We start from the raw sequence: 24,291 nt of genomic DNA on the forward strand, positions 1-24,291 counted from the left end.
TCCCCTCCATCTCTCAATCCTCCCCTCCCTCCCTCCATCCTCCCCTCCCTCCATCCTCCCCTCCCTCCATCCCTCCATCCTCCCCTCCCTCCATCCTCCCCTCCATCCTCCCCCCCATCCATCCCTCCATCCTCCCCTCCATCCCTCCATCCTCCCCTCCATCCTCTCCTCCATCCTCCCCTCCATCTCTCCATCCTCCCCTTCCTCCATCCCTCCATCCTCCCCTCCCTCCATCCTCCCCCATCCTCCCCCCATCCATCCCTCCATCCTCCCCTCCATCCCTCCATCCTCCCCTCCATCCTCTCCTCCATCCTCCCCTCCATCTCTCCCTCCTATGGTTTGAGCTGTAACAATGAGATAGCATTTCAGTGGGATGGTTCTATGCAGGGATTATGGGCTCAGAGAGTTATCAAAGGCTTAGTTGCTGTGATTTCTCCTGACCTGTTATGGATGGCTGCCGTCACTCTGTGCCAAGGTGAAGCCCCTGGCGTTCTAGCTGCACCCGGCCCTGCCCAACCCGCTGGCACACTGGCTGGCGGTGAAGACAGCCCAGTACATCACTGGGGCCGTGTTCCCACCCATCCAGGATATGTACTTGAAACGGTGCCTGAGGAAGTCCTGCAGCATCATTTAGGACCCCACACTCCCCAGCCTACGCGCTGTTCTCTCCCTTACTGCTGGGCAGACAGTATCAGCATGAGGTCTGATACCAACAGGCTCAGAGACAGTTTCTATCTACAAACCATCAGACCACTGAACACATGAACTGGACTGACCAGCTGCTCTGATTCTCCGCACCTTAACACACATACTCTCACTCATGCACACACCCACATACACACACACACACATATATACATTCATGCTACACAGACATCACAATTACTGCTACCATACTCTTATTTACTATTGCTAATACTGCACCATTTAAACACTTGGACCCCAATCTCTCCTTTCTCTGATACATGTGTACATATTGGACTATAAATGGTGCTTTCCTGTATTATACTGATGCTAAAATGTTTATTTTATTCTCCCGAGCCATGTCAAGAATGAACCTGCAAGTAAGCATTTAGTTGGATGGTGTATACCAAGGTTATTATAGTAAACTAAAACTAAAACGAATCATGGTGTACTTCATTGGACAGTGTAAACTATACTGAATTTCAAATAAAAAGCGGAAAACGAATAGAAATAAAACCAAAACTGGAATAACCTTAGTGTACACCATGTGTATCCTGTACATACATACAACTAATACAACTTGAAACACGGCCTCCTTCCCATGGGAAGGAATGAAATGTCTGCCCATTCCTCTACTCCCTGAAGACACAGCCTGAGTTAAGTTATTCACACACCTGTACACATGCAAACACAAGTCATGCATTCATTCAGGTGAGACTCGGTGGACTTGATCAAGTAGGCTTCAGTCTCAGTGGATACGACCCTACAGGCATTGAAAACCCACACACATAACTTCACACTCCCACTATTGCTTTAAATGAAACATCTTTACATCAGAAGTTCCTTAGTGTTTTTTGCACCAGTCCTCCTATATCATGAGACCAAAGCAGAGATTTATGGATTGTGGACTGAAACTGAGCTGCTTCCAATCAGCTGGCGGATTGCTCCACAATAAGCTCTACGATTCAGAACAAGAGAGACAGGAATTCATCAGGCAGGATTTAGGGCCTGTGACATTGTTCCCGATCTTCCCATGTTCACATACTGTGGGGCGGCAGGTAGCCTAGCAGTTAGAGAGGCAGACCAGCAACCAGCGGGTTGTCAGTTCGAATCCCGGGCCTGAGCCCCCTGCACCTCTCAAACAAACGGAGGAGTTGGGTTAAAAACAGAAGTCAAATTTCAGTTGGAACTTGTGTGCAATTGACCAATAAAGTGATCTCTCTCTAGAGCTATGAAACAGGGATTACAAACTCACTGCAATGATGTCATATGGTTTGGACATCTCCCTGCACCCCCTGTTTCATCTCGGAAAAGTCCAACTGATTGGAATTTGCGAACAGTGTGGAGGCTGTATATGTCAGGCCTAAAGCCAGTGCATTAGCCAGTATCTGGTGAGTACTATATGAATCTTCACATCCAATTAGCTCAGACTTTTGGCAGAGTTTATCCTGGAAGTGACAGGCCCCAGACCAAACACTCAGCATACTGAGACATCACACCGGTCTAACTGGACACAAACAACTGTTAGGCTATTTTATTTTACAGTGGGATCAGCAGCCAAATCTGCTGTGATAGTCCAATAATAAGTTTGTATTAAAATAGCCTGTGAGTCTGTGTGGTGGTTGTGGTGATGAATGTGTGTGCAGGGGGCGAAGGCCGAGGCAGAGCACGGCTGTAATCGTCAGCTTGGCGCTCTGGCCCCTCTGGCTCCTGACCCGGCAGGAAGCGGCCAGGGAGTGCACGGACTCCAGCCAGCCAAATAGAGATCAGCGAGCGTGGAGCATGCTGAGGCTAACGACCTCCCTCACCTCTGTGGGACCCCACCCGAGAAAATACGAGGAGCCGGGAGCCACTGGAACCCCCCCACAAACCCTGTGTGACCACAAGGTCTACAAACATGCTGCCTCTCGCTGGAGTCGAATGCCTGGGCCCGGTGCTGCTCAAGCTCTGCCGAGTCTGTCTCACAAACAATACACACACACACACACACAACCATAGTACACAAACACACACACAGTGCACAAACAATCAGGAAGGAGCCAGATTTGTGTTCTGCTCTCCTCCATGTTTCCTTACGGTTCACTCTGGCTCAGCTCTAGGCAATAGGCAGGGAAAGTTCTTTCCAAGTCCTGCAGAATTCTAAATGGGCTCCAAATTAATTGGCAGGATTCACGAGGCAGTGAGATAATTCTGAGGCTGGGTAATGAAGTCAGCTACGGACCGTGGCGAGAGCTAATAGGGCTTGGCTTTGGGCGTAATTGCTGCTTAAGCGAAGTCAATAAAGAGGGATTAATCAAACTCTAACCGCACACCTGGCGGCCAGCCCCACTCCAACGGAGAGTGGACTGTGAGAATCAGTGAAGGGAGGGAGAAAGGGAGGGACCCAGACAGAGGTAGTGGTGCGGTTGAAGCGCACCTGAATCCAAACACCACATCCATACTACCCACTCTAATGAAATAAAAAGGGGGAGCCAGCAATCTACTCCAACAGCCCACCTCCTCCTCCTCCTCCTCCTCCTCCTCTCCTTCTTCTCTAGGCAGAATTTGTCCTGTCATTTGGTCTCTCCAAACACGGACCATATGTGAGTTCAGTGCTGGCAATCAGACTGTATTGTGAAGCAGGCAGCTGAGTTCATCAGGAAAAAATGTGCCTTCCGCTCGGCAGGCCTCTCTCCCATTGGCCAGTCACGAGGCCCGCTCCGTTATAGGGCACCCCAGACATTCCTGTGGATAATCTTTTCCATTCCTCCGCTCAGCTCCGCGAGGACAGACCAAATCACTGCACAAGGCCTGCATTGTGAGGGCCTTTCAAAAAGCCCTGTTTTAAATCTCTCTCTCTCTCCCACTCTTACACTTCTCACACATTGCCCCAAAAACTTTTTTTCCTCTCGTCTTTTAAAAAAGAAACAACAAAATAATTGCTTTTAAAATTATCTCTGGAAAAGAAAAGAGCCCTGAATACTATGTTTCTCACGGTCTCTTTCCAGTAATGGTTTGTTTTTGAGAAGTCTAAACAATGTGAAACCACTAAAAGCAGAGCGTGGCCACGTCACTGTGCTGCCGGGAGTTCAGGAGATCACGGCTGGAGTCCACTCCCCGGGCGAGGCCAACCAGCCTTCCCAGAATCCTCAGCTGTGTTGCCGCTCAGCACCCCACGTTCTCCACAGCGGCTTGTCATTGTGGCCTTGGCCGGGCAGCCGAGGGACGGGATTGGAGGACAATCACACAGATGTGGGGCGGGTTAGGACGGGTGTGTGTGCTGGATGTGGCGATGGGAGATTTACGGCAACACATTCCATAATTAGATCCATGATTATGACCGGGGCTATAAAAGACAGACTCCAGCTAGGCTGAACATTATGCTACTACTCTGTGTGACTAACAAACCACAACGCCTTTACAGTTATCTCAGCCTCTCTCTCTCTCTCTCTCTCTCTCTCTCTCTCTCTCTCTCTCAAGAACACATTGCTACTCTGCTCTGAGCAGCTAGGCCACGGAACATTTACCACACCACTGAACATTGTGAAATATCAAAACACTTAAAAGACAAGAAAAGACAATCTGACTCAGTCTCACACATTCTCCTCTCATTCTTTGTAAGTCAAGCATGCCTTGAAGTAACTAAAAAAGCACATGGAGAAAGCACATTTCTATACAGTAACACATTGAGAAAGCACATTTCTATACAGTAACACATTGAGAAAGCACATTTCTATACAGTAACACATTGAGAAAGCACATTTCTATACAGTAACAGTTACCAGTATAGTTGATGTGCTAGAGAAGTATCCCGACTATTCTAATTGCTCAGGAAACGTCCCCACCCTCACCAAGGGCTGTGACAGTCAAAAATGTATCAATCAATCACACCAGCCCAGTAACACACACATCTATGGACGAGGAAGAGAAGAGAGCGGAAAAACAAACTGTGTCTGCACCTCACCGATCTTGCTGAGACATGCCCATGAATAAGTATTTGTTGTTGAGAAAGAGACAGAGAGGGTAGTGGGTTCTTGTTCTGCCTGTCGAAAGCTTTTCTATAGTTGCTTTTGTCAATATATTTCTGTTGTTAGACCCATTAAATACACGCTGCCCATTTCATTCACATGTTCTGTATTGACAGTTGTAAGTGCATGGTGATCTAGGTCAATGACAACTCATCCAAACAACCTTTTAACCATTTACACTTGTTGGAATTGGCCTATATCAACTGGGCTAAATTGAAATGTTTCTTACAGAGGAGATATGAAAAGCATATGCATAACCATGGTAGCAATTGAAAGGGAACAGTTTGGAGATTATGGGGAAATGATGAGACCAAAGGTGAGGACACAACAAGACTGAATCCAAACATTACACTGTTGATGTGATGTTCATTTTACATTTACTGCACTTTCACAGCATTTGTTTATAACGAAACCTGAAAATACTCTGGATACAACTAGTAACATGATAAGAGCATTCCTGGAGAATATGGGGTAGGTGCATCATAAGACAACAAAATGACAAGGGTTTGAGTGAGAGGACTAACTGGGAACTCCAAGTGGTCACACACCTCTCCAAAGTGTGCACAGTTCCTGAGTCATTTCAATGCACTTTTATGACTCAAAGAAGAGTCTTCAAACATTTTTTGAGCTCTCCTAGCTGTGTCGTTGAGGAACTAGAGCAAGCACACTTGTAGTTGTTTTGTTTGGAACACAGACCTGAATCCCCACCATCACACAATTACTGTTGTTGTTTACACAATCAAAAAGCTGACCTTTACAAATCACAATCTGGGTCAGGTGAGCATGATTTGAAAGCTTGTTCTACTGCCAACATGACTAGCTAAGTTCTAAAATAGGATCTTACAGTGTTAGGCTTTCACAAGGCAATTCAGAGAAACAGATCATCACATTGGTGCGCATAGAAAGTCATGAGAGCATTAAGGTGTGTGTGCTTTCCTTCACAATAAACAAACAGTCTCATTGTGTTCAGGACAACCCAGGGTATGACCACATGTCATCTTGTAACTGAACATCAAACATAGTGATCATAAACGTTGACACTGTATATGACAGTAGTTTTATGATATGGAAATATGAAGTCCACATTTGGACTCACAGGTGTTTGGCTTGCTTGTAGGACATCAAATCGGTATTTATTATAATCCTCAACGTCTCATCTTTCTAAATACGTAGAGTCCTCCTAACTTACAGCTTTTCTCTCACTCAGACAACAAAACATTTGCAAACTAGCGGGAGAGATGGAGGCAACTTCTAGTCGCGCAGCGGTGCTCAAGTTCTGTATGGAGTCAGAGCTCTGACGTCATATATAGCATGTTACTGTACAGCCGTTACCTTTCAATTTAGGAATTTATTACTGCCCAAATCTGCCATTTTTAACCTGTGTTAAGGGTATGTGTACAGGGTATGTGTTAAGGACTACAATGTGTAAAGCTAACACAGGGCTTTGTCTGTGAGGTTCCATACGGATAAAATCACACAATCTACCACTCTCCTGTAAATTCATCCAAGGTGCCACTGTTTGGTTGTTCTGGTTTCGTCGCCTTTGTCCAAGGCATGTTCCCCTCACATGATATTGGTGTTAAGTTACAACAAGCCACTCAGTCACGACAAGTGACCCTGCAAGAGGCCCTCCACCCCCAGCCAATGAAGCCATCAGCAGGCCAGGCACACGTACAGCAACAGCACAGTACTGTCCCCCATTCCCCACATACCAGAGGGTCAGGTTCAGAATGCACCGCTTTGCTGACGTCACCTGACCCGGCTGCCCTAGCAGGGAAAACGGAGGTGATGAGAACATAGGCCTGTTTCATAGCACCCCTGTTAACATGTCAATCACCGGGCCTCCACTGCAAAGACTACATTAATCAGGCTGACTGACTGAGCCATCGCTGCCTAGGAAGAAGGCTTACGGCTCTGACAGCTCTTCACCCCAGGCTGTGTGTGTGCTTGTAGCTGTGGTAAGGAACAAGCAGCTTCTTGCTTTGTGGATATACTACTTTGGCATGACATGTTCAGACAGTAAAATGAGTTACAGTAAATGCTCCTACTACCTGGGATTGTATTAGCATATCAAAGCCATTTTTATAGGTTCATATCATCAAATTAAAATTGTTATACAGTGGATCAAATGTACTGTATAATGCAGTATACTGTAGAGTATACTATAACTGTATACTCTTTCTATCCACTGGCAAATCTTAGCTCATACTTATTTCATACAGGTGTCTTCCCAGGTGCTGAGTCTGCCATGACGGGGCAGATGGCGATGGGATGTGGAGATGGCGTTGAGTGTTACCTGTAGATATCCGACGCTGGTGGAGGTGACACATGCCGGTGAAACAGGAGCAGGCCTCCCCCGAGCGTCCTCGCTGGGGAGGCGGAGCCAGCGAGCACTGGGGCTTCAGGAACCCTGCAGAGGGAGGGAGAGAGAGATGGAGGGAGAGAGAGAGAATTGGAGGGATAGAGAGATAGAGATGGAGGGAGAGAGAGATAGTCTGTTAGAAAAACAGGATAATGATGATAACAAAAGTAACATTAACAGCAGAGAAAGCAGAGCTGAGGGTTGCTCCACACAACACCGTATAGACACTGTATATATTCACCAGGGTAGTATAAACACTGTATATATTCACCCCGGCAGTATAGACACTGTATATATTCACCCCGGCAGTATAGACACTGTATATATTCACCACGGCAGTATAGACACTGTATATATTCACCCCGGCAGTATAGACACTGTATATATTCACCCCGGCAGTATAGACACTGTATATATTCACCTCGGCAGTATAGATACTGTATATAATCACCATGGCAGTATAGACACTGTATATATTCACCCCGGCAGTATAGACACTGTATATATTCACCCCGGCAGTATAGACACTGTATATATTCACCCCGGCAGTATAGACACTGTATATATTCACCCCGGCAGTATAGACACTGTATATATTCACCACGGCAGTATAGACACTGTATATATTCACCCCGGCAGTATAGACACTGTATATATTCACCCCGGCAGTATAGACACTGTATATATTCACCCCGGCAGTATAGACACTGTATATATTCACCACGGCAGTATAGACACTGTATATATTCACCCCGGCAGTATAGACACTGTATATATTCACCCCGGCAGTATAGACACTATATATATTCACCCCGGCAGTATAGACACTGTATATATTCACCCCGGCAGTATAGATACTATATATTATCACCATGGCAGTATAGACACTGTATATATTCCCCATGGCAGTATAGACACTGTATATATTCACCCCGACAGTATACACACTGTATATATTCACCCCGGCAGTATAGACACTGTATATATTCACCACGGCAGTATAGACACTGTATATATTCACCCCGGCAGTATAGACACTGTATATATTCACCCCGGCAGTATAGACACTGTATATATTCACCCCGGCAGTATAGATACTGTATATAATCACCAAGGCAGTATAGACACTGTATATATTCCCCATGGCAGTATAGACACTGTATATATTCACCCCGACAGTATAGACACTGCATATATTCACCCCGGCAGTATAGACACTGTATATATTCACCCCGGCAGTATAGACACTGTATATATTCACCCCGGCAGTATAGACACTGTATATATTCACCCCGGCAGTATAGACTCTGTATATATTCACCACGGCAGTATAGACACTGTATATATTCACCACGGCAGTATAGACACTGTATATATTCACCCCGGCAGTATAGACACTGTATATATTCACCCCGGCAGTATAGACACTGTATATATTAACCCCGGCAGTATAGACACTGTATATATTCACCCCGGCAGTATAGAAACCGTATATATTCACCCCGGCAGTAAAGACACTGTATATATTAACCCCGGCAGTATAGACACTGTATATATTCACCCTGGCAGTATAGACACTGTATATATTCACCCCGGCAGTATAGACACTGTATATATTCACCCCGGCAGTATAGACACTGTATATATTCACCCCGGCAGTATAGACACTGTATATATTCACCCCGGCAGTATAGATACTGTATATAATCACCATGGCAGTATAGACACTGTATATATTCCCCATGGCAGTATAGACACTGTATATATTCACCCCGACAGTATAGACACTGTATATATTCACCACGGCAGTATAGACACTGTATATAATCACCACGGCAGTATAGACACTGTATATATTCACCACGGCAGTATAGATACTGGATATATTCACCACGGCAGTATAGATACTGTATATATTCACCACGGCTGTATAGACACTGTATATATTCACCACGGCCGTATAGACACTGTATATATTCACCCTGGCAGTATAGACACTGTATATATTCACCACGGCAGTATAGACACTGTATATATTCACCCCGGCAGTATAGACACTGTATATATTCACCCCGGCAGTATAGACACTGTATATATTCACCCCGGCAGTATAGACACTGTATATATTCACCACGGCAGTATAGATACTGTATATATTCACCACGGCAGTATAGATACTGTATATATTCACCAGGGCAGTATAGACACTGTATATATTCACCCCGGCAGTATAAACACTGTATATATTCACCCCGGCAGTATAGACACTGTATATATTCACCACGGCAGTATAGATACTGTATATATTCACCAGGGCAGTATAGACACTGTATATATTCACCACGGCAGTATAGACACTGTATATAATCACCAACGCAGTATAGACACTGTATATATTCACCACGGCAGTATAGATAATGTATATATTCACCACGGCAGTATAGATACTGTATATATTCACCACGGCTGTATAGACACTGTATATATTCACCACAGCAGTATAGATACTGTATATATTCACCACGGCAGTATAGACACTGTATATAACCACCATGGCAGTATAGATACTGTATATATTCACCACGGCAGTATAGATACTGTATATATTCACCACGGCAGTATAGACACTGTATATAATCACCACGGCAGTATCCCTCCCTATGCTTATTTAGATATAATCCCTCTGTAAATGGTATATTCCCACTGTTCCGATATTGTATATTCTGTATGATGTCTGTGTGGACTTCGCTGTTTGTATATTGTCTATTGCTGGCAGTACCTTCTCACTAAGGAAAATTATGGTTTCTGATTCTACTGGTAGATGGTGAAGCGTGCTGCCTGGACAGGACTGTCGATACAGATTACAACTTGTCCTTGGTAACAGAGACGGGGTGAGGAAACATTTTAAGGATCTCTACTGTACCCATAGTCTCTGAACGGCCTCCCTCCCACCAGCAGGTTACACATCCATCTCCCCTGCCACATGGAGACCCAGCCAACCTTTCACATTTAGAGCACTGTTTCTCTGTCTCCCCTCAGAGTGACCCTCTAACCCAGAATATGAGGCTAGCTCAGAGCTCCATGGAGCTCCCTGTCAGCTCCATGCCCAGGGCCAAGTGACCAGGAGGGGGCAACCGCCCAGGGGAGGCTGGGTAGGAGGCTACGGAGGGGTGGAGAGGCATGGGACTGAGTTTGGGAACTTTGTGTGGACAAAATACCAAATCAGGCGGGGATGCCTGGGGGGCAGGGGGAGGGTGGATCTCAGAGGTCACCAGGGTCACGCTCAATAGGGAAGTCATTATCTGGCACAATGGGGTGACTGAATGTTCTGTACCCCCACTAGTCCAGCCTTCACTACCCCCTACCATCCCATCCCCATGCTGACATCATCAGTGTAATAGAGGAGCATGGAAAAAAGCACAGGCAGAAGAGTATAGCAACTTTGTCAATTAAAAGCTATGGAGCTCTGTTTAACTAGTTTCAGACTTTTTCCATCGTTATCACCATTGTGTTCAGATCTACACATGACGTGATGAGTTCATAGAAAAAGAAGAGGGAAGATAGACAGAAAACTCATTGAGATAGTATATTGACAACAGTGTCAAAACAATCAATATCATATGAAAGCCCAATCACAGGCAATACATCAACCAGAGCTCAGTGCTGACCTTGGAAATCCACTTCAACCCAATGAATGGCATCAGAGGCATGTGTTTCTGTGACTGACATGGCAGCCTTGGCAGCCTCTAGAGAAAAACAACTTTTTGTGTAGCTTACATTTCTCAGTCAGTCAGTGGAGGATTCACCAAGCCTTTATTGACTTGAGGGAGTTCATGTGAATCTCATTGGCATCGGCAGATCTCCTCAAATCCTGACTTTATTCATTTCCTCATGAGGACCTTTAGATTTCCTGCAGACATCAAGAGCGTTGGCCAGAGAAGCCCCCCCCCCCGTTCTGTTCTGTTCCGAGCCTAATACAGCTCCTTTATGAGGACCATGAAAAACATGTCACTCCAGATGAGCTCAGCCAATGACATTTAAAACAGGCACAGGGATATTGAATTAGTTCCCCATGATAAGCCGTCTGGGATGCTGATGCTGTGATCAGGATTGTGTGCAGTTTGTGTGTGTGTGTGTGTGTGTGTGTGTGTGTGTGTGTGTGTGTGTGTGTGTGTGTGTGCGTGCGTTGCTGCATGCGTGCATGTGTGTTTCAAGGAGAGGGGTGGGCTGTGCCTGTCAAGCACATTCCTCAACTCTTTTGATTAGAAGTAGAGAAGAATCCAAATGCCAGTGACGGACGTGGACCAGCAAGTCCAGACCAGTACGAGTAAACGCAGACAAGCTGAGATCATCTCTAACAGTCTTAATGAAATAAAACAGACATGAAGACCACACAAACATTATTGAAGAATGAACATGTTTGAAAGGAGAAGAAGTTGATATGTCATCGTCTGTCTGTCTGATACTTCACTGTTGTCTCCTACAAACGGTGTAAGTCAGAAGTATATTTTTGGGGAGCACATTAAAAAAAAAATTGGGACCACATAATCTGTATAAATGATTGTAATGCTCAGTAAATGTTGGCATATGGTTCTCCAAGCAATCTAACACCACAACTAGCTGCCCAAGGCCCAATTTACCAGGAGCATCTTGATTTGATGTAGGCCTGGTCTATCCAATCTACTCATTTTCTCCTTGTTTCCTCAGAGCACAGCAGAAGCAAATCCCTGCTTGTATAACTAGCTAGCAAAGGGCGGACAATGACACACGCCATAGGGCTCCGAGCCATGTCACTGAACATTACCCTGTTAGCACATGAGCTTCTCCAAGTTCGGCTTTTCCAAAATTCATGGGTAAACCGAGTAGACAGGGACCCAACGAAAACGCTCCACTAGCCGTCCATTGGAATAATCTTCCCACGGGACACAGTAATCTATGTGATTCAAACGCTCTGAATGTTACCAAAAGCTGGAACCGTGGGAGACAGAGGACCCGAGTGTGAAAGAACAGGAGGGGGGCAAATCGTTCCTTGAAGTTTCATTGAACAAATGATGTTCCTCTGATTTTATTTAACTAGGGAAGCCGAACAAATTCTTATTTTCAATGACGGCCTAGGAACAGTGAGTTAACTGCCTTGTTCAGGGACAGAACGACAGATTTTTACCCTGTCAGCTCAGGGATTTGATCTTGCAACCTTTCAATTGCTAGTCTAACACGCTAACCACTAGGCTACCTGCTGTCCCATATGGAACATTGACATTAAATGTGACCCTCCAAATGTTTTAACTTTTAGTTTAAGAGAAACAGCATAGAGCTGGCATTAATATGCCATTCCAGATGTTCAGGGAGTTTCGTTCTTGATGAATAAAAAACAGTTGGGGTCTGTTTTTCCAGCTATTCACCATTCTAGATTGGTTTTAATAAAGGGCTTAATTTCTCCTCCTCTCGTAGCAGAAGGGAAGTGACTGATGGTGGTGTAGCAGTAGCAGAGAGGCATGTGCGTACAGGTCTTCCTGTCGTGAGCGCTAATGATCTGTGATCTAGTGATCTGTCATTAAAGGCATCTCTATCACACTGCTGAGCCTCTGTGTCTTCTTGGCTCATACAGCACACCGTTGATTACAGGCATGTTTGATCTTTTTTTCCAAACAGAGTGAGGGATGAAGAGAGGAAGAGAGAGATCTTATTGGGTTTAATAACTGTGCGAGGATCCAGTCTTCAGGGGACAAGCTCAAACATCCCCCACCAACAGTCAATCAGTATTATCATTTCTGGCGATCAGGGATGGGAGCAGTGTAAACACACTGGGGGTTTTCTCATTAAACATCCAGCGCTATAATGAAAAGCCAGCCTATACAACACAGTGCTAATGAAAGCAAGTATTTACATAGGACTACGCTAATGAAAAAGAGCCATAATGATAAAGAACTTAATGGGACAAAGGCTTAATGACAATGTGCTAATGAAACAAAGGTATGGAGATTTGCATTCGTAATAATACAACTTTTCGTTCTCGCTCTAGTCTCATATACACGCCAACACTAAGGAAACACTTGTAGGTTAGCAACGCATATCCATCTCTAAACGTAATGTGCACTGGTTGCCTACACGTGAAATACAGTATATTCATGTTGGCTATTTATGAGGGGGTGGGGGTGCGGTGGTGGACTGCAGTCCTCGTATAGTCCTCTTAAAGTATAGCCATTCTCCTCATTTGCTGTTACTAGAGCGATCAAGCCCAAGGTCAAAGTTCGTCGGGCCCTTCATGGATCAGAGGCGTAATAAAAGTGTCTTTCCCACACAGAGAGGAGCACAGCTCTCCAAGCTCTCAGGGTTAGGGCCTTGCTGGCTCACACAGGGAAGGACGTGCAGCTATCAATAGCCTGGGCAACCATCGTAAACGCCATTCACCTTCAACCGTCTTCAGATGGATGGGCGGCCTCCTCTATGATGGTGCTCGACATAAATGAAAAGCCTCATCCACTCCTCCAGCACATCCCTCCTTTCATTCTCTTCCTGCTCTAGAGAGACTTCTGCGTTAGAGTGTGTGGGCGTTGAGTGTTTTACCCATATGCCCTTGAGAAAGACTGTTGTCTTATTCTCCAATCCCCCATTGATGACATACAGCAGAGCATACACTACCTTTCAAAAGTTTGGGGTCACTTAGAAATGTCCTTGTTTTTGTCCATTAAAATAACATCAAATTGATCAGAAATACAGTGTAGACATTGTTAATGTTGTAAATGACTATTGTAACTGGAAACGGCGGATTTTTAAGGGAATATGTACATAGGCGTACAGAGGCCCATTATCAGCAACCATCACTCCTGTGTTCCAGGTTGTGTTAGCTAGAATGACAGAGTTCCTCAGGGTTTGCCCATCTTAATCTTTTATTTTTATTGGCCAGTCTGAGATATGGCTTTTTCTTTGCAACTCTGCCTAGAAGGCCAGCAACCCGGAGTCGCCTCTTCATTGTTGACGTTGAGACTGGTGTTTTGAGGGTACTATTTAATAGCCTTTTAAAATGATAAACTTGGATTAGCTAACACAACGTGTCATTGGAACACAAGAGTGATGGTTGCTGATAATGGGCCTCTGTATGCCATAGTCCATAAAAAATCTGGCGTTTCCAGCAACAATAGTCATTTACAACGTTAACAATGTCTACACTGTATTTCTGATCAATTTGAAGTTATTTTAATGGACAAAAAATGAGCTGTTCTTTCAAAAACAAGGACATTTCTAAGTGACCCCAAACTTTTGAACGGTAGTCTACGTATTAGGCCCCGTATCCTAAAATATAAAAAGCTTCCAAACAGGTATTGAAAGGAATGTGTTTAGTTTGCTACTTTAGGAACTTTAATTGAAAGATGCTATTCTTGCCCGATTTCAGTCCAACAAGGTGCAGTGTGGCACGTTGTGCTGTTCTGTGATTAGAGCTGAGCAGAGGTTCATCACTGTTACATTCCATGAACATCAGATGTTTGCTTTTCACTTCGAGGAATAATCGCAGGCAGCAGTCTCTCATTATGCACAATTACTGCTCTGCCAGTTACTCTGCTGCACTGCTCGACTGGGCCTTCATCAAAGCACATCTATCACAGCAGAGCACACACTGTCAAGAGAAGAAGAGCCTGGAGACAAAAAGACAGACTAAAAGACAGACAGACTGAGCCCGTCAGCTCTCACTCTCCTGTCTCTGGATATCAAACGCTCATGACCACTCCGGTCCATTCTAAGGGAGAGCCTCCCTCTCGCTTTCAGATGCTGATCATCAGCATGGAAAGCATCCAACCTTTTCCCCACCGCCATATCGGCTCCATCAGCTAAATGTCTTTTATCTCCGCAGCGTTTCTTCCTTTGAAGAAAGCCCCACTTTCAGCTCCTCTTTATCTCAATAAAAACAAGAGCTGTGCAGATCTATCATGACAATGAAGTTGACGTGTCAAGGAGACAAGGAAGTGCGCACAAAGCTTATTAGAAAAGGCCATTCTTGGGGGGGTTCTAGGCACAAAACTTTGTCCTCCTTGCAGTTGTCTTTTACGTGGATCTCTGTCTCCCTCCTCTCCCTCCTCACACAACAGGACCCCCCACAGTGCTGAAAACACTAGCCTGTTATGACATTCCACCCCAAGCTGGACCCACCACTGAGACCCTCGGGTCCCTGACCAGCCAATCATAGAAGAGGAGAGGTCATACTGAGTAGGTCCAGAGAGCTGGGTCTCAGTCGGTTAGGTCACCCCACAAGGTTTCCTGCTGGGGTATTGGGTTTCAAGTGAATTACAAGGCCCAGTAGGACCGTAACAGTTTCATACGGCATTCCATGTCAAACAAAGGAGCCATGAACGGACCCCCAAAACTATACCAACTTAGTTAAGATCTACCTAACTAGATCAATACAAAGTGTTCCTAACTGGGTTTGTCCTGGAGTAGCTTGGGGATGTTCTGGCGCCAGCAGTTGCACTGCCTTGGATGAATTAGCCGGACTAGACTGACTGCTATTGTTAACATTAGTCACCTGAGGGCTTATTTTAACCTGAGTGTTGATTCTAGTGGGGTTAACACCAGTGGGATTAAAATCACCGCCACCTGCAGTGAATAAATGAAGTATTACTTGAATCACAGTGAAATCAACTACGTGTGGTGTTGTTGTTAGTCAAATGTGTTGAGTTAATTTCATGGGAGGGGACTCATTATTATATTTCCCAGCATGCTTTGTTGCAGGTTGATTTTTACAATAGTTTGTTTCAATATACATGTTTCTGCAGGCACATTGATTGATTAATTGATCTAAAATTAAAAATAAATAAAAAAACATTCTAAACTAATCCAATCTCTAAGTGGTTGGGTTTATTGGAATGTTACTGAGAGGGTTGTTCCAGTTTGGATGGTTTAGGTAGTCTTGTTTGACAAGTTCTTCAATTTAGTAAACATTCTGAATGCAGATCGTGGGAGATAAAAACTTCCAATTGTTGAATATAGTTCTAATAGGAATTGCAAATTACATCACAAGACAGCATATTGTGACTTGCAGGTCTGATATGGCCCATGAGCAAGGATTTTCAGACCACAATGTTGGGAGAAAACTAGGCCATATCTAAAATCCTTATGAAGGGTTTACTTTTCCTTCTCAGGACAGACATTTTATGAATGCAACAACCATGTCTCAGTCACTTACAAAAACAGTCATGGGTGGGTAACGGTAACATTCCATTGATAGGCACCATGGGAAATATTCAAGTAAGTCTGTACACCTTACAGTGTTAAACCCCCCCCCCCCAAAAAAATAAAGCATCAGCTCTAATAAAGTGTTTGGGACCCAACACCCTTGGGGTGTTAGTTTATCACTATTTGGGTGGGTCACATACACTACATGACCAACAGTATATGGACACCTGCTTGTCGAACATCTCATACCAAAATCATGAGCATTAATATGTAGTTGGTCCCCCCTTTGATGCTATAACAGCCTCCACTTTTCTGGGAAGGCTTTCCACTAGATGTTGGAATATTGCAGCAGGGATTTGCTTCCATTCAGCCGCAAGAGCATTAGTGAGGTCGGGCACTGATGTTGGCAATTAGGCCTGGCTCGCAGTCGGCATTTCAATTCATCTCAAAGGTGTTCGATGGGGTTGAGGTCAGGGCTCTCTGCTCCAGAGTCCAATGGTTGCGAGCTTTACACCACTTCAACCGACGCTTGGCATTGCGCATGGTGATCTTAGGCTTGTGTGTGGCTGCTTGGCCATGGAAACCCATTTCATGAAGCTCCAGATGAAGTTCTTGTGCTGATGTTGCAGGCCAGTCAATTTCTTCCACACCGATCTCGACAAACCATTTCCATATGGACCTTGCTTTGTGCACAGGGGTATTGTCATGCTGAAACAGGAAAAGGCCTTCCACAAACTGTTGCCACAAAGTTGAAGGACAGAATCGTCAAGAATGTCATTGTATGCTGTAGGCAGGGTTAAGATTTCCCTTCACTGGAACGAAGGGACCTAACCCGAACCATGAAAAACAGCCCCAGACCATTATTCCTCCTCAACCAAACTTTACACTTGGCACTATGTATTCGAGCAGGTAGCGTTCTCCTGGCATCCGCCAAACCCAGATTCGTCTGTCGGACTGCCAGATGGTAAAGCATGATTTATAACTCCAGAGAATGCATTTCCACTGCTCCAGAGTCCAATGGTGGCAAGCTTTACACCACACCAGCCGACACTTGGCTGCTCCACCATTGAAACCCATTTCATGAAGCTCCTGATGAAGAGTTATTGTGCTAACGATGCTTCCAGAGGCAGTTTGGAACTCCGTAGTGAGTGTTGCAACCAAGGACAGATGATTTTTACACACTACATGCTTCAGCACTCGGCAGTCCCATTCTGTGAGCTTGTGTGGCCTACCACTTCGTGGCTGAGCCGTTGTTGCTCCTAGGCGAATGCCGTTCCTTTTTCTCTCTCAAATTGAGTCTGTACTTTCACACCGGCAAAGGGTAATGAAAGTGGCAGTTGCACTGGTGTGGCATTTGAAACTGCAAGGCAGCTGTAGTTAGATAGAGTTGACAATGATGACCTTTGTAAAACTGTGACTTTTCCTGCATAGCTGATCTTAAATTATGAAGGTCACGTGACTATTAACACAAGAGAAAAAGTGTTTCTTTAAAAAGTATTTGGTTAATGCCTTAACATCCTGAAGAATCAAAACAATAGCATACTCATCCCTATACTATTCTTAGTGTGTTGTGTCCTTAAAAGTATACAATTATACAATTATAAAATGATATTGTCTGAGACTGAAACGCAGGCATACTGTTTCCTGGTTGATTGTTCAGGAAATGTCTAGGCAACCTTGAAATACAAACTTATACTATAGAATGCTCAATAGTAATATTTCACAGTTACTATTAAAAGCATTAATGTGTTGTCTATGAGAAAGTATACAGTAATACAATAAATATGATATTATTGTCAGAGAGTGAAAATCAGGGGGAGAGCAAGGGAGAAAGACCGTGTTAACGAAGTTAAATAAGAGGAGAAGGGAAGGGGGGATTCAAAGCCTGCTTATGCACGTCAGAACTTCCTCTGGGGCAAATGGGGGAACAAGGGCCTCAGTGCAGCCGAAGAGAATTCAGACGACGAGCTCCTTGGGCAAACGGCATAATCAAATTTGTGTGAAGAGAAAAGAGGCTCCTTTGACAGGGGAGTGGAGACAAGGAAGCATTTAAAATCCAGTATCCCTCTCTGGATCTCTACAGTAACCATTCACATGACAGAATGTCTACTCACGTCAACAGCCCTTGGCAAAGCACACACTGGCCAGTTCTACCCAATGAAACAACATCGTCTGTTCCTGTGGTTTCACAAATGCTTTGCTAGTGAGTGGATACATTAACATTTCAGGTAAGTTAGACTAGGCAGGAATGTCGATTCTGAAAGACAAAATTAAGCGCAGGTTATCAACAGAGAACTAAAAAGACATTACCATTTGATTGGGCAGAAGTAGAGGTGAGGAGGAGCTCCCAGGCATTAAGAACAGAGCGGTGTAGCTGAGCGACCTGCCTGTCTGTCCTAGAGCACGCTTCATGTTAGCTTCTTAAAGTGAATCCACACGCCTCCACTTACTACACTATCTCCCCTCTCCTCTCTCTAGAAGAGCTAGGAATCTCCCATTAACCCCTTCACACCACCTAACCTTGCTCTGTTGGTCAACAAGTACATTTACGTAATAGAGCGGTAAACACACACACACACACACACACACACACACACACACACACACACACACACACACACACACACACGGGGGGACACCTTGTTCTGCTACCCACATCCTGCTATTACCCTCCTAAACAATGTATTCTTCAGTGTCTGACCCAGATTTACCAAGCGAAGAGGGGACCATGCATAACATGAAGACTTACTGGCATTATCTCTTCATTCTGTTGTTGTTAGTGCTTTCTGCAGCCGGTACATTTACACGTATCATTTGAGCAGAAATGCACAACACTTGCATAAACAGACCTATCCACCATTCCAGGGCCCTCTACCACAAATCCTGTGTACTTTCCCCTCATGCTTGTATTTTTGGAGTTAAAATGCTTTGACGGCATAAATGATGAAAGATGCTGCAATTCCGTGGGAAACTACAGTTGTGCTTGTTGTGCAAATCTAATGGATATGAAGTGCTATGGGTTTACATCCCAAAAACTGAAACAGAAACATCTGGAGCAAGTTCTGATTGAACTACAGTACAGCTAGTTCTCTGTTTGTGGACAGTAAAGGAAGCAACAAAGTAAAAACACAAAACAATATGGAGATTTTCCTCTGTAGCACACTGAAATCAATGATCTACTTCAGCTTCAATAATCCACTGCACAATAAAAACACAGTATATCATTAAATGCAGCTCATGGATTGGGCTTTTAGAGATATTTTTCAATTGCTTGGACTGTGCTGCACATATTGCAGTCATTATGGAGTGGAACCCACACCAAAATGAGCTCTGTTCACATCCAAAAACACTAAAGGAGTTCCAACTTAAAGCTTTGCAAACCTCATGCTTCAACTCAATAATGTGTGGACCGCAGAGTGCCGGTATGACACTAAGTGTTAACCGTAGCCAGACTGGGACATCTTGGACAGGAAGACAGCGGTTACAGCTGAACAGTAAAGTGGATATTCGGTATGAGCTGCTTGGCAAACACAAGTCACAGATACAACAGTGTGCTCTATTCTTTCTCTCTTTCCAAACACACAGCTTGAGGAAGCCTTCAGATTTCTGTGTCCAGTTTCATCTAAATGGCTCTATTGATATGTGTAAGGATGAGTGATTGTGATGAGCGTTGGGGCCGTCCAGATACAATACGTTGCCAGGCTGATGTGGGAGCATGGCCATACTGCGGTGGGAGGGTTTAATTCCTATGCTCATAGCCAGACACCACAGTATTGAGGGAAAGAATACATCAGAATACTAAGATTGAGTCTGGGACTGAGACTGACTTATCTACACCTCTGTAAAGACCAGTCTGTTGATTTCAGGGCCTTGTTTCTTTGTGTCAACATTTGTCTGTCTGAAATCCTTACTTTTAATCTCTTTGTTTGATCAAGAGTTTTGAGCCGGCAGCTTCCCACTGAGAATGTTTCACATGTTAAGACCTTAGCTGTCTGGGGGAAGGAAAGTCAGTGAGCTCAGGGATGATTTCACAATTAAAGAAGATATCAGAATTGGAAAAGTTGTTAATTACGTTAGACCGTTCTCAACAAACACTTTTTTTTCAGAGCAGGCAGCGACTGCTCTTTTCAAAGTCAAGACAGAACTAAATCTATTTATAAGTTAAAGAGCAGAATTTGCCATCCATCGAGTTAGACTCAGCCATCACTTTCATGGTTATCGACCCAGTCGTCTACTGGAAAACAAGCTTTGCAGTAACGATCAATTATCAGATATTGCAACTATTGAATCTGAATCAAGTGGATTAACATCAGAACCCAAATTAATCAACCAAGGATTCTCCCGTTTCTATGAAATATTGTACACCTCTGATTGCAAATCCAGACCAAGCCAGATCGAGTCATTTTTTAAAGATATAAGAACTCCTCTTATCTCAACTGAGGAAGCCATGAAATCAAAAGGGCATTGCATAACATGAATAAAGGCAAATCACCTGGTTGTGACAGTATTTCTCCCGAAGTCTATTGAAAATTCTTCAGTTAGGTCCACTGTTACTTGAAATGATTAACATAGCTGTTCACAAAGTCTTATTTGAAAAGGACGTACAGCACTAATGTCACTTTTATTTTTAATAAAAAGGTAAGATCACCCAATGGCCTCACTATCACCCTCTATCTTTGATTAACTTCTTTGGGATAGGGGGCAGTATTTGCACGGCCGGTTAAAAAACATACCCGATTTAATCTGGTTACTACTCCTGCCCAGAAACTAGAATATGCATATAATTAGTAGATTTGGATAGAAAACCCTCTAAAGTTTCTAAAACTGTTTGAATGGTGTCTGTGAGTATAACAGAACTCATATGGCCGGCCAAAACCTGAGAAGATTCCATGCAGGAAGTGCCCTGTCTGACAATTTGTTGTCCTTCTGTTACATGTCTATCGAAATTACAGCATCTGTGCTGTAATGTGACACTTTCTAAGGCTTCCATTGGCTCTCTAAAGCCGCCAGAAAGTGGAATGGGGTGTCTGCTGTCTCTGGGCAAAGTATAGGAGCAGAGTTTGTAAGTGGTCAGCCTGGGGACAGTGAGACTGGAGATGCGCAGAGTACGACCCTGCCTCACACAGGAAGCGGCGCAGGTCCTAATCCAGGCACTTGTCATCTCCCGTCTGGATTACTGCAACTCGCTGTTGGCTGGGCTCCCTGCCTGTGCCATTAAACCCCTACAACTCATCCAGAACGCCGCAGCCCGTCTGGTGTTCAACCTTCCCAAGTTCTCTCACGTCACCCCTCTCCTCCGCTCTCTCCACTGGCTTCCAGTTGAAGCTCGCATCCGCTACAAGACCATGGTGCTTGCCTACGGAGCTGTGCAGGGAACGCACCTCCGTACCTTCAGGCTCTGATCAGGCCCTACACCCAAACAAGGGCACTGCGTTCATCCACCTCTGGCCTGCTCGCCTCCCTACCTCTGAGGAAGCACAGTTCCCGCTCAGCCCAGTCAAAACTGTTCGCTGCCCTGGCAGCCCAATGGTGGAACAAGCTCCCTCACGACGCCAGGACAGCGGAGTCAATCACCACCTTCCGGAGACACCTGAAACCCCACCTCTTTAAGGAATACCTAGGATAGCATAAAGTAATCCTTCTAACCCCCCCCCCCCCTTAAAAGATTTAGATGCACTATTGTAAAGTGGTTGTTCCACTGGATATCATAAGGTGAATGCACCAATTTGTAAGTCGCTCTGGATAAGAGCGTCTGCTAAATGACTTAAATGTAAATGTAAGCTATTTTAAACATAGCGATTGCATAAAGGAGTTCTGTATCTATAATTCTTAAAATAATTATTATGTATTTTGTCAACGTTTATCATGAGTAATTTAGTAATTCACCGGAAGTTTTCGGTGGGTATGCTAGTTCTGAACATCACATGCTAATGTAAAAAGCAGTTTTTTGATATCTACTTTGTGCATGACACAAGTCTTTTTCCAACAATTGTTTAAAGCCAGATTATTTCACTTATAATTCACTGTATCACAATTCCAGTGGGTCAGAAGTTTGCATACACTAAGTTGGCTGTACCTTCAAACAGCTTGGAAAAATCCAGAAAATGATGTCATGGCTTTAGAAGCTTCTGATAGGCTAATTGACATAATTTGAGTCAATTGGAGGTGTACCTGTGAATGTATTTCAAGGCCTACCTTCAAACTCAGTGCCTCTTTGCTTGACATCATGGGAAAATCAAAAGAAATCAGCCAAGGCCTCAGAAAAAAACTTGTAGACCTCCACAAGTCTGGTTCATCCTTGGTAGCAATTTCCAAACGCCTGAAGGTAACACGTTCATCTGTACAAACAATAGTACGCAAGTATAAACACCATGGGACCACGCTGCCGTCATACCGCTCAGGAAGGAGACACATTCTGTCTCCTAGAAATGAACGTACTTTGGTGTGAAAAGTGCAAATCAATCCCAGAACAACAGCAAAGGACCTTGTGAAGATGCTGGAGGAAACAGGTACAAAAGTATCTATATCCACAGTAAAACGAGTCCTATATCGATGTAACCTGAAAGGCCGCTCAGCAAGGAAGAAGCCACTGCTCCAAAACTGCCATAAAAAAAGCGGTCTGATGTCCTCTGGTCTGATGAAACAAAAATAGAACTGTTTTACGATAATGACCATCGTTATGTTTGGAGGAAAAATGGAGAGACTTGCAAGCCGAAGAACATCATCCCAACCGTGAAGCACGGGGGTGGCAGCATCATGTTGTGGGGGTGCTTGCTGCAGGAGGGACTGGTGCACTTCACAAAATAGATGGCATCATGTGGCAGGAAAATTATGTGGATATATTGAAGCAACATCTCAAGACATCAGTCAGGAAGTTATAGCTTGGTCGCAAATGGGTCTTCCAAATGGACAATGACCCCAAGCATACTTCCAAAGTTGTGGCAAAATGGCTTAAGGACAACAAAGTCAAGGTATTGGAGTAGCCATCACAAAGCCCTGACCTCAATCCAATAGAAAATTTGTGGACAGAACTGAAAAAGCGTGTGCGAGTAAGGAGGCCTACAAATCTGACTCAGTTACACCAGCTCTGTTAGGAGGAATTGGCCAAAATTCAACTTATTGTGGGAAGCTTGTGGAAGGCTACCCGAAACGTTTGACCCAAGTTAAACAATTTAAAGGCAATGCTACCAACTACTAATCGAGTGTATGTAAACTTCTGACCCACTGGGAATGTGATGAAAGAAATAAAAGCTGAAATAAATAATTCTCTCTACTATTATTCTGACATGTCACATTCTTAAAATAAAGTGGTGATCCTAACTGACCTAAGACAGGGAATCTTTACTAGGATTAAATGTCAGGAATTGTGAAAAATTTAGTTTATATGTATTTGGCTAAGGTGTATGTAAACTTCCGACTTCAACTGTATCTTTCCAGCTTCCTCAAATACCAAAGCTCCTTGGGCAGTTCTATCTCTCGACACAGAAAAAGCTTTTGATAGACTAGAATGGTCATATCTTTGCTCGGTTTTGGAACATATGGGACGTTTCCAATTTCATTAATATGATGGAAATACTATATGCCAATCCCTCAGCCATAGTAAAAACAGGCAATACCTCCTCTGTTCCATTCAGAATAACTAGAAGTAGCAGGCAAGATGATCCCATCTCACCTGTGCTATTTTTATTGTTTATGGAGCACCTGGCCAAGGCAATTTGACAATCGAATGAAATTACACCAATATCTCTTAATTCTACGGATCACATCTCATTTAATGCCAATGATGTCTTACCTTATCTAGACAATGTATCTCAATCCCTCCCAAAAGTTTTGAAGATCATGGACAAATTCAGCTCCATCTCAAGTTATAAAATAAATCTTACCAAAACTTCACTACTGCCTCTCAAGACCCTAATGGAGGACTCCATCTCTACTTATGGAATCCCCATCATTTCCCATTTCAAATATTTGGGAATAGATATCCTTCCATAGATAAAACTATTTGCCAGAAAATTCAACAGAACGCTCAAATCAATTCAATCTGAATCTCCCCCTTCTGGCTATTGGGAT

The 24,291-nt window shown here is 44.1% G+C and overlaps 1 protein-coding gene across 5 annotated transcripts in view; it reads right to left on the reverse strand.

Annotated features, from left to right (window-relative positions):
* LOC106565394 (retinoic acid receptor RXR-alpha-A) overlaps window positions 1–24,291 on the reverse strand; it is a 173,478-nt gene that overhangs the window by 109,864 nt on the left and 39,323 nt on the right. For 4 of the 5 annotated variants that reach the window (XM_014132492.2, XM_014132471.2, XM_014132482.2 and 1 more), the window contains exon 2: window positions 6,901–7,101. In XM_014132492.2, coding sequence (XP_013987967.1) covers window positions 6,901–7,101 — 201 coding nt within the window. The remainder of the gene's footprint in view (window positions 1–6,900; window positions 7,102–24,291) is intronic. The other variant, XM_014132501.2, reaches the window with a different exon arrangement.

Source organism: Salmo salar, chromosome ssa01, assembly GCF_905237065.1.
Source record: "Salmo salar chromosome ssa01, Ssal_v3.1, whole genome shotgun sequence".
Classification (NCBI taxonomy): domain Eukaryota; kingdom Metazoa; phylum Chordata; class Actinopteri; order Salmoniformes; family Salmonidae; genus Salmo; species Salmo salar.